The sequence below is a fragment of the Rhagoletis pomonella genome, unplaced genomic scaffold (genome assembly GCF_013731165.1).
Source record: "Rhagoletis pomonella isolate Grant_MI unplaced genomic scaffold, Rhpom_1.0 Rhpom_scaffold_00002, whole genome shotgun sequence".
NCBI lineage: Eukaryota > Metazoa > Arthropoda > Insecta > Diptera > Tephritidae > Rhagoletis > Rhagoletis pomonella.
The window spans coordinates 29,893,471-29,907,927 of record NW_023458556.1 but is presented as its reverse complement, the minus strand read 5'-3'; the positions used below and the strand labels follow the sequence as shown (position 1 = coordinate 29,907,927).

At 34.3% G+C, this 14,457-nt stretch overlaps 2 protein-coding genes across 2 annotated transcripts; both read right to left on the bottom strand.

The window, feature by feature from the left end:
- Window positions 1-1,565: 1,565 nt before the first annotated feature.
- Window positions 1,566-11,123, bottom strand: LOC118734622 (PXMP2/4 family protein 4-like). The gene is made up of 5 exons (XM_036464325.1): window positions 10,893-11,123; window positions 4,087-4,243; window positions 3,084-3,217; window positions 2,721-2,852; window positions 1,566-2,057 (listed from the first exon to the last, which is right to left on the bottom strand). The coding sequence occupies exons 2-5, from the start codon at window positions 4,232-4,234 to the stop codon at window positions 1,830-1,832; spliced, it is 642 nt and encodes a 213-aa protein (XP_036320218.1). The 5' UTR covers window positions 4,235-4,243; window positions 10,893-11,123; the 3' UTR covers window positions 1,566-1,829.
- Window positions 11,124-11,761: 638 nt separating this feature from the next.
- LOC118734621 lies at window positions 11,762-12,264 on the bottom strand. Its single transcript, XM_036464324.1, has one exon. The coding sequence runs from the start codon at window positions 12,262-12,264 to the stop codon at window positions 11,776-11,778; it is 489 nt and encodes a 162-aa protein (XP_036320217.1). The 3' UTR covers window positions 11,762-11,775.
- Window positions 12,265-14,457: the final 2,193 nt, after the last annotated feature.

Below are 14,457 nucleotides of genomic sequence, written 5' to 3'. Positions count from 1 at the left end.
TTTAATATTTCTGTGAGATTTTCGCTGTGTAGTAGATATTTATAAAATCAAATAAAATGTGCAAATCTTCTAAAATAAATATAAAATAGTGTCGTGCAAGCAATTCATGTTATATATTCAATAGTATGTGGTTTAAAGTTTGCGCGTGTTTGCGAAAAGAAAGATGGCCGCCTGCAGTGGAATTATAAGTTCGTTAAGTAGTAGGAAATGTGAAAAGTTTTCATAAGCTGAAATGTGATGTGAGCGGCCATATTTCCTGCTTTTTGTTGCTGTAACGGATGTAAGCGAGCGAGATGGGTCGTGCTTGTAAATATCTTTTGGTGATTTTTGATAAGTGCCCCCCAGGTACATATGTGCATACATGTTTAATACATATGTAATTTCGTTTGCTTCAATATGTAGAGTGGTGGAAGAAATAATGGGAACTTTTTATTTTGACCAGTTTTGCCAATATTTCTTTGTTAATTCGATGTTTAATATTTTTTTTATACAAGTACAGCGCATTATATAACAACGATCATATAAATCCACGTTTCAAACTAAGTACAAAAATTTATAAAAATTCAACAAATATTACCAAAGTCCCCCAAAAATTTCAAAATTTTAATCAGAGTTAAAGAAAAAATTAGGTATGGCTTTTTAGTAGGTTAAGTGCAAATTTCAAAACGCTAGAAAACTCGCGTTGATTTTTAATAATTTTTTTAGCTGACGGTGTTGTGAATTTTCTTTCATGTGATGTATGCTAAGTATGCTCAAAATTCCTTTTTATATGGAAGAAAATGCCCAGCAGCGCCAGCAAAAAAAAAAATAATAATTAAAAATTTTTGGGGGATTTTGGTAAAATGTTTTTTTAATTTTAGTAGCAAAATTCAAAATGATATTGTTTGCAACTTATTTTTATTTATTTAGATTTAGTAATTTTTGGTGCTGCGTATTTTATTCCATATAATGCATGTACATATGTATGTACAAAATCTATTTTTATATTTTTTTTTGTTTCGGGTCGTAGATTATGGATCGATTTGCCGTTTCTCTATGTATATCAAATAATTTTCGCAAGATATTTTCATTTTATGTTATCATTGCGAATGAAAAAAACTCAAACTTTAACATGGAAAGTGTTACTCATACGCCATGTACTACGAGAATGTACGAGTATGGCTATGTACGATATGGCGCATGAGTAATATTATTTCCTGCTGCTATTTCATACAAAACAATTATTGGACATTTTCATTTGTTGATTTATGCATCAATTTTCATCGTTGGTAGCCAGATTTTTTGGCAAAAGAATACGCTTTAATCCAGATGAAAACAAAATAAAATTTTTTCAAAATATTAATTTTTTCATAAAAATTTAAATATCTTGTGACAATGACCTGATCTGGCAAAACGGTATAGAGATCCATAATCTGCGACCCAGAATTAAGTTTACGTGTGTCGACGTTTTTTCGTGACATTTAAAAACTTAATATTTTGCCTACAGTGTTATGAGTAGGTAATTGAGAAGTAAAGTACCTTTTTAATAAAAATACAAAATCATAAACTATTTATTGAAATATAAAACGACCGTGGTATGTGTTGGCATTTTAACAACAATTTATTTTTATTTAAAATAAATGCACGCTTTAATTGTTGCACAATGCATTTCAAATTCGTCTAAATGGGTATTGTCATACTATTTCTATGTAATTGTACTAAGCATACAAATAAAATTAATTAACAACAATAATCAACTATGCACTGCATCGTATCGTATTATATATACATATTAAGTATTGAACTATGAATCACATTAGTTTTTTGTACCCCCGCTTTTTAAAAAATATTCACAGCGCCAAAGCACGTTTTACTCTTAAAACTAAACTTTCATCGCTTTTTTGAGGATCTATTGGCTTCCAATCAATTCTTTCTTTTTCATGCATATCCTTTTCTTGTATATACGCTAAAAATGTGGTCCAAGCTAAGCTACAAATACTAACAAAAACCACACGATGATGTTCAGGAACCATTGAAAAATTTATTGTCTGCACTATTGGCCAAACGCAAATTCCAGCCTATGAAAAGAAAAGAAAAGAAATTTGAATGACTTATTTTTAAACATGCAATCATATTTTATATACATATACAGTGGCGCAAAAATAAATACGGGATCGTCACTTTAAAAAGTTTTGGCTATTTTTCTTGTTATTTTTTATGAAAGTATAGCCATTATCTAAGAAAAACGAAGTTAGTTCGAATTTCAAATTTTGTGCAAAAAATAGGAAAATTCGACAAAGTTTCATAAAAATTTCAAACATTTTAATTTTTTATACTGCAAGTATATTAGTAGTAGAGTACTGGGCGTCAGACGAAAGGAGTTTAAGGAGGTTTGAGTTTGACGATATTTTGAGAGGGTTAAAAAAGGGAAAATGTAAATTCTTATTTATAGGCTCAGTTTAAATATGTTCAGTTTAATTGAAATAAATTAAACCTAATGCAATACGGAGAAATTGAACACACTCAGCGAAACGGGTGAGGGCAAAACTGCATATGAAAATGTCATCTAAAAATTCTGATTAAAAAGTTTGAAATTTTGCTGAACAAATTAATTTTCTAAATGTTTGTACAAGGTTTAAAATTATTGGGTTTTTGTTAGATAAGGAGCTATACTTTTGTTAAACGATACTTTTTCCCTCTAATGCACATACGTATATGTATGTATGTATGTACGTATATACCTCAAATGCTTTTGGAAATTTGTCTTTGACCTCCTGCACAGCCTCTTTGGGGGTACGTCCTTCTAGCAAACCCATAATGAAAAAGAAACTGGTACCGGCGAATGGTCCATAGGAGATTTGCTCAACTGCCGCCTGAAAGAAAGAATAATTAGTAAAGACATATTAAACTTTTTGAATTTCTAGTCTCAAAAGATGAAGATTCAGGTTTACATGCATATGTATGTATGTATATTAGAGCATAAACTCCTTTTGCTTTACGACTGTTATCATTAACCTTATTCGTTTAATTTAACGTCATCTCTTCTAAATATCAAAAACAATACATATATATACAGATGTGCCTCCGCATTTACGAGTACATACCTTGACAATTCCTACTCTCAGATTCATTTGTGGCCACATAACAGAACTGAGTCGCACCCATCCATATAAAGTTGGTGCCACGTATAGCGCGCCGAAAAGGCTATAACGCAAGCAACGTATCCAGTCATAGGTTTCTGTGGATAATTACACAAAAAGAAAAAAATGTACTAACATTTTTAAGGTTTCACATATCTTTAAGTATATATGCATATTTGCGCAAATAACCCTGCATAAAATTCGACTAATCCGAAATAAGTCAAGTAACTAAAGCTAATTTTGAGCGGATTTGGGCTCAGGTTTACTAAAAGCATGCTGCTTAAGTGAAGACATTTCAATTAGTCGTCAAAAGTAACCGCAAGGATTAATCAGAGATTAACTAAATTCCAGTTCTGACGACAAGACCCCAACCCCAACCAAACGGTCTACTCAATCTCGAATATTACTTGAAAATTATTTAAAAAATTTATGGGTATCAAAAGAAACAGAAAATGCTGTTAAAAAGAGTTGAAGTCTTTTCGATTCACAAGGACACATATTTCAATTTATTTCTATTAATTTAATATTTTAAGCCAATAAAGATAGAAGGAGGAAAATATATATTTTTTCTTCAAAAATAAATACTGCGAATTTTCAACGATATTCAACGATAAAATTTTAAAAGGACATTTTTAATACCTACTAGTCCTCATGCACTAAAAAATTTAATACCTTTTAATTCTATAAAATTTTCTCTTTTATTTGATAACGATATTGTTATTATATTCTATTGCATTGAATTTTTTGAATTAATCCTAAATTCGAAATTTCGAGGTCCTTTTACAAAAAAAAAATCCTGACGCCGGAGAGAAAAGCCGAAAATGTAGTTTTAAAATTTTTGGTCCATTAGAACCATGGAGATTAATTCCGCTCTAGTCTCTTTAACAAATAGTCGCATAATTCTATGCAGGGTATATATGTAAATATGTACATACACATTTACACATGTAAATAAACAATCACTTACTCAAATTTCTACCCTCAATCGTTTGTTGTATCAAACTACTTGTTGGCCATATTACAGCATATGAAATGCAACCTCTAGCCAATGGGTGAGCATTTGCGAAAAGGCGCCATTGAGATTTAAGAAAATTTAAAGTTAAGGGAACCACCATTTTTTAGAGCTGAAAATAAAAGAAATAATCATAAGTCACAGTCTTTTGGGTCATTCATGCATGCAACTTTATATACATATACATATATTTTTATGTACATATGTATGTATATAGACTTTCGAAGGATTTAAATTATACCTATCCTAATAGTATTTTAATGCCTTAAATATAAAAGTATGGATGTGTGTATGTATGTATATCGAAAACCATTACTTAGATACATATTCCCTTAGCATTCTAAAATTTACACATTTCAATATTGAAATATGTATGTATATGTATATAAAGAGTGCGAAATGAAATGATTTGCCTGATCTATGAGAGCGAATTTATTTCCATTCGAAATCTCATTACGCACTTAAACTAATGGCAAAATAATGACATAAAAATATTACTATTATTGGCACGCAATTTTAAAGCTTTTAGTTAATTAAATCTCAAGAGCAGCAAAAAATCTCAGTTTCACCTGTGTAAATCTAGCATTACAACAGTACATAAATTCATACATACAGATGGGAGGTTCCATGGGAAACTGAACCTCAGTGCCAAAATTATTTTCTTTATAAAACTAACAAACGTGTGGATAAGACATCAACCAAAAAATAACAAATTAAAGCTTTAAATGCATTTTTATTAGCTTTTTTACGTTTTGAAATCAAGTTCTAAGCAAATTTTTTGAGTGAATTTCAAATATGTAGGTTGTGTTGAAAGTACTGTCAAATAATTGGCGATTCATAATTCATGTGCTTGGTAAGAAAAATATATAAAAGAACTCATCTGCTTTTAATAACATTGTGTTATACATATATTCAAAAAACAAAAGTGAAAGTTTCAAGACGCTAGTAAATCATGTTGATTTTTAATAATTTTTTTGGCTGTCGGTGCTAGGCATTTTCTTCAACATAAAATGCACTATCCTAAGATAAAACGTGAGTGTATTGAACCTCTACTTGGCTTCTTATAACTTTTAATAAATAATTTTCAATATCGGCAACACCCAAAGCTCCTTTTCATATAAAAATTCGTACATATCCCACCCGTGACAGAGGAATTTAAGATTTTTTTTTTAATAAATCAACAATTTTTGTGTAAGTTTTTACTTTGTTAGTATTCGTGCTTCTTTTTTATTTCAAGACATCAAGTTCACATAGAAAAGTGAAATACATTCGCCCCAAACAGCAGGTTCTTTTTTCATGTCCCACCCGTGATATAGGAAATAACTCAAATTTTTTCCCATTTAAAAGTATGTAAGTTAATTTTTTTTTTCGTATTTAATAATAACTCATATAGTGATGATTTAGGTGTAGCTTTATCAAAATGTAGAATTACTAAGTACTTTATATTTAAATTTAGAAAAGAAAGTACAATTTTACTCTACAGATGTCCCGCCCGTGACGGTGGAATACCCCCTTTAACAAATTTATTTTATTTTTTTTTGTTTTTTAATTTCATTTTCTTTTAATCTTCAGTTTTTATTGTTTTAAAAAGGAAAATGTGTATTATTCAATTTAATTTAATTTTTAGAAAATTTAATACTAAAGCAAGAACAGAATAATGCCAAGACCTTCTGTTTAGCAGAGACTTATTTATTTCGAAAGATTGCGATATAAAACAATTTTTTTTTAATTTCATTTAATTTTTAAGGACTATTTCAATTTTATTTTATTTTTGTTTAATGTTATCTTCTTTTAATTTTTAGATAAAAAAAAATTTAAAAAGAAATAAAAAAAATTTATTGGATTTAATAAATTTTTAGGAACGTATTTTATTTATTTTTAAATCATAATATTTTCTTTTTGATTTTACTTTTTTTTATTAAATTATATTATTTTAAAATACATTTTTTAGCATCACTTAACTTGTAGAATCATACTTTTCGTTTCCTTTTTTTATTGTTTTATTTTTAGATTTTATTGCTTCAAAAAGAAAAAAAGGTGCAAACATTTTTTAATTTCATTTAACTTTTAGAAAACTTATTGCTAAAAGACAAACAGAATAACGCCAAGACCTCCTCTGTAGCAGATCTTTTAATTAGTCTTTCGAATAACAAAAAAGAGCTTTCAAGATAGTTGCCAGAATTGCCCTGTAAGAGTGGGCGGTAGATAGAACACTGAAGTAAAAAAAATCTTTATCTTAAGGTTTGTACTATTTAGATATTCATTATTTTAAGGTGATCTAAGCACACCCAAACAGTTTTGCGTCATTAGTCGCTAATAACTGTCTGATGGGTGCCTAACGAGGTAGAGCGTGCAGATGACCTGAATCGATAGTACATATCGTAACCTGAAATGCAAAAAGTCGTAAATAAAAAAAATGAAATTTCAAGGTTTGATTGATATGATGCATTTCATCGAATTACAACTTTCCACGTCATTTAATGCAAAACAAATTTATTACGCAGGCCTTTTTGCATTTCAGTGACGAAGGTAGTTATTATTGTTTGAATTTATAAATAGCACTATTAACTCTTTAGAAAAATTTACACCCATAACGATCACGGGGCAATCATTATAGCCATTGAGAAACCAGCTATTGATATAGCCCCTCTCAAACGACGCATCGGATGTAAGGTTAAAATCTTCGATGAAAAACTGTCGAAGTAGCCTTCTGCAATACGCCACAGCACCGAAGCTTAACAAAGCCATGGAAAAGGCTTCTGATGTAGCCATGGTGCGTCAAAACTCGCAAGCCAGCTTCCTGGTGGAATGACGAGATGGCAGCGTTACGAACACAATCTAACCGTTCAAGCAGAGCCTGCCAGCGCCCACGTAACTCAGAAAACACGACTCAACTGCGGCTAGACTATAAAGAAAAGCGAAAGCTTTTTAAGAAAGCTATCTAAGACAGCAAGAAGCCCATGCTTAAAGACCGTTACGGTAGAAGATGTCACAAGTGCGGGACGCAAGATAGCCCTTAACAAAGCGCCAGGATCTGACGGAGTTCCAAACGTAGCCTTAAAAAAAAGTGAATGCTTGCAACCCGGAAGTCTTGCTAACGTGTTTGCTGCATGCCTACGCGAATGGATCTTTCGAAACTTATGGAAGCTCCTGAAGCTGGAACTCATACGAAAGGTTCAAAACACTACCCCTTCTGCTGGATGTCACCCATTATGCATGTTGGACTCCACCGAAAAGGTACCCGAGCATATTACCAAACGCAGACTCGAAGAGGTCACAGATGGCATCTATCTAAAAATCAATACGGCTTCAGAAAACAGTGCTCAACTACAAACGCAATCGATATAGTTAAAGCAATCGCCGTAGAGACCATTGCTGGCAAGCGGTGGTTGGGTAGTACTAAGAAATATTGCCTGCTTGTCACCCTTTATGTAAAGAATGCGTTTAACAGTGCGGGCTGGAAGTATATTTAAAGCGCCCTTCGCGCCTTATACATATGTACCAACTGACCTACAGGCAATTATCTCAAACTATCTCTCGTATAGAATGCTATTCTGCGACTAAAGGTTCACAAAAGCGCAGCGTATGTTGGTTTTATAGACTACGTATCAATCGTAGAGGAGGCAAAAACACTCAGAGAAGTTACAGACATTGCGGAAGCCTCAATAACAGCAGCGAAACAATGGCTAAATACTAAGGCGCTAACGTTAGCAACCCACAAGACGGAAGCTGTACTTATCAGCAGCCGTAAGAAAGTAGAAAAAGGTTGCAAGTACTTAGAGTAGGAGATTTTAGAGTCGAAACTGTATGTGAAGTACCTTGGCGTCCTTATAGACCCATCCCATCCCATCGTCTCTGCTTCCGTGACAACTAAGAAATATGCTAACCAAAAACCTGCGGGGACAGCAGCCGCTCTTTATCGGTTAATTGCAAACATCGGCGGGCCACCTCCGCGGACAAAGCAAATCCTAGCAGGAGTGGTAACATCTATACTACTATAAGGGACAACGGCCTGGAGTAACGGCTTTAAGCGGCCTGAGCGACGCAAGACATGTTAAGTTCCACAAAAATGCACTGAGGCAACGTAGCATATCCCAGTGGCAGACAAGATGGGAGAAAGCGTCGAATGGTAAATGGACTTATCGGCTTATCACGAACATCAGCGCCTGGGTGGAACGATAACACGGAGTGATTGATTTCTACCTAATACAAATTGTGAGCGGGCTCGGATGCTTTAACCAATGCGGCCAAGCCGCTATTGAAGATGTGGAACACGTATTTTTCGCATGCCCCCGATTCGGCGCGCTGAGGGGCAGACTTAACCAAACGTTAGAAACAAAGGCTTCCCCAGAAAATCTGGTGCCACTAATGTTGAAGAACGAAGAAGCATAAAAAGATGTATGCAGCATGGTTGCCCAGGTGATACAGCAGCTGCGTACCAGTGTGCAGATAAGGCGAAGACGAGCCCATAAAACCCGTCACATGAAGTGAGAAGTGACGACACGGAACATAAAGACGGCGTTTTCATGGCAACCCTCCCCGTGAAGTAATGGTGGAACATAAACAGGCTTATCCTGGTTTCATTGGGCCACTTGAGGGTAGTGCGCTATCACAGCATCCAAAGAAAAAAAAACACCCGCCACCAATGTGTAGCTGTATATACATATGTACATATATGTATGTAGCTCGGCGATGGGCACTGACTTGGGCGCGAGCAAAGCTCTTTTAAGTTTTCTATATATTTTGTATAGGCGCGCGGAGAGTACTTTAAATTGCTGAGAGACATTGAACTTGACCATTTAAAGCTTTTGTGCGGAGGGCGGCAATATATATATATATATATATATATGTACATAATTGAACCCGCAGAGGTTGCCATGTGCTTATTTTTGAAGCGAAACCACTTTACGCTCGGTTAAGTGTAAATTCTGACATCGATGAAACGCGAAAACGACGGGATCATTGGTAAGCCTCTCGAGATTTTGTTTAGATACCAAATAGTCAATTTTATCGGCTCCCAATTATCTACCAAACTTTATTATCTTCAGATCATGAGATTTCATTTCATTCCATACATATTTTATTATATTTGTAAATGCCGATTTGCGTGATTGGTACCTTTGTACTAATTTGTGCAATTAAATAGAACTCATTTAATTCGAAATTCATTGGGAAAATGTATACATTTTTTCCAGGTTTAGATTAAGCCCATTTTTCGGATCACACGATTGGGATACCATATACGCCAATTTTTGGGCTAGTGCCTAATCGAGATATCCGGCCTTAGGAATACAGTGAAAGCTCTTATGGAAGGATGCTCTAATAAGCGGACATCTCCTATGAGCGGATACATTCTTGGGAACGAACATTTTTTTCGTTTTTTCATTACAAAATGCTTTCCCATACATGGACTTTCCGATAAACGGGCGTGCACTCAAACATGTCTTGTTATAAAAAAAAAAACTATCTCATAAGCGGACGCGTAGCTCTAACAAGCGATCAATTTTGTTTTTTCCCCCAGTCAAATGCCGATTTAGGCGGTTTTACAACTGGTCGATGGGCGGTTTTGCAAAAACATCGACGTTATGCTTCTTCATAAAAACTAGAGATGCCACATTTATTGCAGTTTCTCTATTTTGTGTTAGGTATTTTAATGCAACATATTTGCAATGTATTAGAACCACCATTTTCTTGAAATTTTCACTACACTGGCAACTCTAATCGAAAATAGCGCATTTCAAAGCTTCCGTTGGAAACAGTAAATGCGGAAGGCGACAGATAACTACAATAAAATCGTTTACTACTCTAAAAGAGCAAAAAATAACAAAACAATTGAGATTGCTCTTATCATAAAAGCGTATATCATATCAGAGTTTATAATTTATGAATTTTATAATCACATAAAGCACATTTATGTATATGTACGTTAGTACATGAATTTACATAATTTTCGCATGACAAAGTACAAACACCCGCTAACACTTGTTTGGCTCACTTGACGACGAGTGATATTCATATGTATGTATGTATGTTTGTATGTACCCTGCAAAAAATTGTGCGACTAATCTCTAAAGAGAGTATTCCGAGATTACTCTCAATCGGGTACAATTGGGCATTAATTAGTCGCAACTAGTCTCATACGGGTACTAATGGAGATCAATTAGTCCCCAACTCATCTTTAACGGGTACTATTAACGACTTGATGATATGTACGCACTTAGTTAATGAAATTTCAGGTGCGGCGTTGGCTCGCAGAGAGAGTATTCGCCTAACAAAACTGAGCACCCCGGTTCGAATCTCAGCTGGCACAAATTTTTATTTTTTAAAAGTGACTAGTCGCTTTTTATACCCGTTCGGGTATAAAGGTGAACAATTAGTCTCTTCATAGGACATGCTCGAACAAAAGGGAACAGTTCATTCCATATATGGAATATATATAAAGAGATCAAAAGTGGTATTAGTCGCATGCTCCTTTGCGATTGCTCCCGGAGTCATCCCGGATTAGTCCCATTTTTTGCAGGGTATGTTACGCACAAGCTGACGTACTTTACACCCTGTCACGCGTCATCAACCTCATATATCTATGTGCTTATGTATATGTTTTCATCACAACGCAAGCCAACAACAAATTTTCCATTCAGAATTATTTCACCGCACGTTTAACGATTACTAAGCACACTAATACACAGCTAATATATACATACAAAGATGTATATAACTTTTACTGAATGTAATCACAAAGTACTAACTAAAGTTCTTACATTTTACTTATCAAAACGGTCGCGTCTGGTGGCTAAAATAATTTTATTCAGATTTATGGTACCGGTAAAATGTATCGAATGAAATACTGCACGCGTTTTCGTTTTCATTTGATTACGTTTAAAGAAAATCACTTATTTTACATTTAATCATATACTATTTTCCACACTATGCACATGTCACGCGTCCACACAGCTCTCGCGCTGCTTTTGCACTGTATGTAGAAAACAATAGAGACGTATGTACATATGATGATGCTCGAAATCAGCAAAGTTTTTGCATATTGTTCATAAATAAACGCGGAGAATTTTAACATTGAGCGTAGCGCTCCCAACACGATGAAAAAGCTTTTTGTGTTTAAAACAAAAATATGTACATATGTATGTGTGCACTTGCCTTAATATCCATACATGTGCTTGCATATTGATAGAAAATATGTGTACGATATTTGGTTCCATTGGATTTCTCATCTTCTCTATCTACTTTATATTTTCTGTTTTAACGAATAAAAAGACGCGTTTCCTGCATGCATTTTATACATCTTAGATATCCTTAAATATCTTACTTTCCGTTTAAAAAAAAAGTGTAATATATTTGTACGAAGAATATTGCGCAATAAAATGGTTTAGTTGCGCAATAAAATGGTTTAGTTCCGCAATAAACATTTTCCAATTTCATAGTTTGACAGCCGCTGCAAGTAAAACTGCCATATAAAAACAGTTTCATAGCCACTGCTTGGCCAAAGTTAACAAGCAAAAACGAAATCAGCTGCAAGTGTCATTTCCGCGCAAACTGACTTTTATTTCGATTGAAAACGTGAATTGTAACGTGTGTTAAATTGTTTTAATAAAAAGTGATTAAGTGCGTGAAAATAAACATTTATAACTACTGCTCTGTTGATATATTCTTGGCATTAAGAATCGCTTTGAATTGTTGCTGGAAAACGAAATTTTGGTATTCCTTGGCCGCCTGAGAACAAATTAGCGGCTCGCGCGGATTATCTGCATAGCATTTTAGTAGTTGTTGCTCCAGATGCTTTAGATTTTCACCGTTGACATCTGCAAAACGTACCGGCTTGCCCACCATCGCTTCCAATTTCTCCAGCGTCTTTGCATACTGGCTCTCTTGCAATTCATTCGATTTCATGACCAACAGGCTGGCCTCCTTGTCGTTGCCCTTGAAGAATCCACAAGTACAACAGCGTGCACAATGCATTTGTTCATCTTTACTTGATGACGGTATGGTTGTTTCAGAAATTTGCTGGTTGGCTTTCTCTAAGCGATTGACAACGCTTGGCGTGACTTGAATTGCATGCATCGCGCGCGCGGGATTAACGATGTGTGCCGTTTGCGGCGTGGAGTTTCCGGCGCCCATTTGTTAGCGCGTATAGAGTAAACTCAAAGTGGAAAGTGGTGTTCTTTGCCGGTTAAACGCTGTGCTGCAAATTAGAAATTTGATTGTGTTGTTTTCAAGTTTTGGCAATTAATAACACGAATGAACATTAAACATAACATAATTTTGACGCGAAATAAAAGGTGAGTACACTGAGAGAAAATTAATAAAATTGTAAAGTACTTAATTAGTTGCACATATTTTAAATAGTTATTCAAATTAAATCATTTCACAACAACATCTGATACTTCGTAATTTTCGAGGTTATCGTAGGTTTTTTTCAAATAAATAAAAATTTGTCAGTAAAAATACTTTTGCCACCGATACAGAATTGGGCTATTAGTTTCAGTATACTTCGAGCTCAGCGGCTGTTACCGAGCTGGGGGCCAATCATCGTTCTATGAAATGGAAAAGTGAGAAATTCAAATTTAGTGAGAAATTCAGTTTGCACTTTATCATTTAATTTTATTTTTTTAAGAGATTCTCAAAACATGATCCTAAAGATTATGATTTTGAGCAAAATGGTGGCCATGATTTCAGTAACTAAAATTCCATTTTTTTAATTTTAACTGTCAAACTCGAAATTCATTCTAAAATTATTATATGTATACATGAAGAAAGTAATGTATGTATATGTGCATAAGGAATACTATGTAAAAATCTTCCACGCCAATATTCAATTACCTACTTTCAAATAATATGACTTTTAAGGCACGCAAGTAAACGTTTAAAGCTCAGTTAGTCTAGACTCAATTTCCGCAACTTAACTTAATTTAATATTTTCGCTTAACTGTTATATGCGAAATTGTGTTGGCGGTTAGTTAAAACTTAACTTATGGTACGAAACTTAAGACCTATAGATTTTAGAATCTTACTTTGTACACAGCCACAAGCCATTTCGCTAGCTACATCAGCAATAATACAGCACCACCACAGCTACATATTGCGGGCAGTTTAGAGCATTTAGATTATTTTAACTTTTGACAGCTCTTGCTAAATATCACAGCCTCACCATTCTGAGGCCTATTTCATAAAAGTGACAGGTACGACAATTGTCGATGCTTCTATAAAATTTCACTGCCAGAATTATCGCCGACATATTTCGTGTTTCACATACGTTTGTAGGCAACAGTGAAAATTTTTAGAAAACGACAGTGATAATATGTTATATCGTCGACAATTGTGCTGACAATTGTCACTCTGACAAAATTGTCTCGACAATGGTGACAAAACCAAATAGCTCCGTCAGAAAGCGTTCACAGGAGAGTTTTGTAAATTTATTTTTACGGTAATTGCGCGCATTTTATTTCATGAAACAGAACGCCCAGCAAACTGTCAAATTGTCACTGACAACATCGAAATTGCCTGTCGTTACAAAATTATCACTGCCGTTTTATGAAATAGGCGCCTGGTTAGGCAGTAAAGTTACGGCCTTACGGAAATTGAGAGCGGTGAGAGAATCAGGCTTGCCAGACTTTCATTTTTGTATTTATCAAAAATAAATGAACGCAAACATATTTTTTTTTGCATGAATTTTTTTGATGTGGCATTTTAGGCGGCAAACTGTCAAACAGCTGAAAAAGAAAACACACAAAACAAAATATTTCCGCTTCTGGCTTAAGTTGACGTGTTGAGTAATCATCGACGGTTTCTTACGGTAAGCTAAATTAAGTTAAGTCTACACTAACTGAATTTTAGTTGACTGCGTATGGTGCTACATGGCGTATACGTTACTTACGCAACTACGGGTATATGAGCACGAGTGGTTGTTTTTACTTTTTTATTATATCTTTATTAAATTTTCATTTAAATACAATGTCACGATGTGATCAAAATGCAAATTCTGCTAATGAAGCGGCTAACCTCTTCGCCGATTTCTTTTTTTAAATCGAACTTTATTCCGCCGTACGATAGTGATTTTGAATTTGAATGGGACGTGGAATCGTCTGTCCTCGGATGATGTTGCCAAAGGTATCGTTAAAATTAAGAACTCTTCGCAAACAGATGTCGTTGGTCTTTCGGTTGTTCTGTTTAAAAATTGCGCTTCGCTTTCCTACCTTCTCAAGTTCAACTTTAATAGATGATTATCTACAGCCAATTTCATTGATGATTGAAAACTGGCGTTTATTACACCCAGTTTTAAAAACGGCAGTAAAAATGATGTGACTAATTACA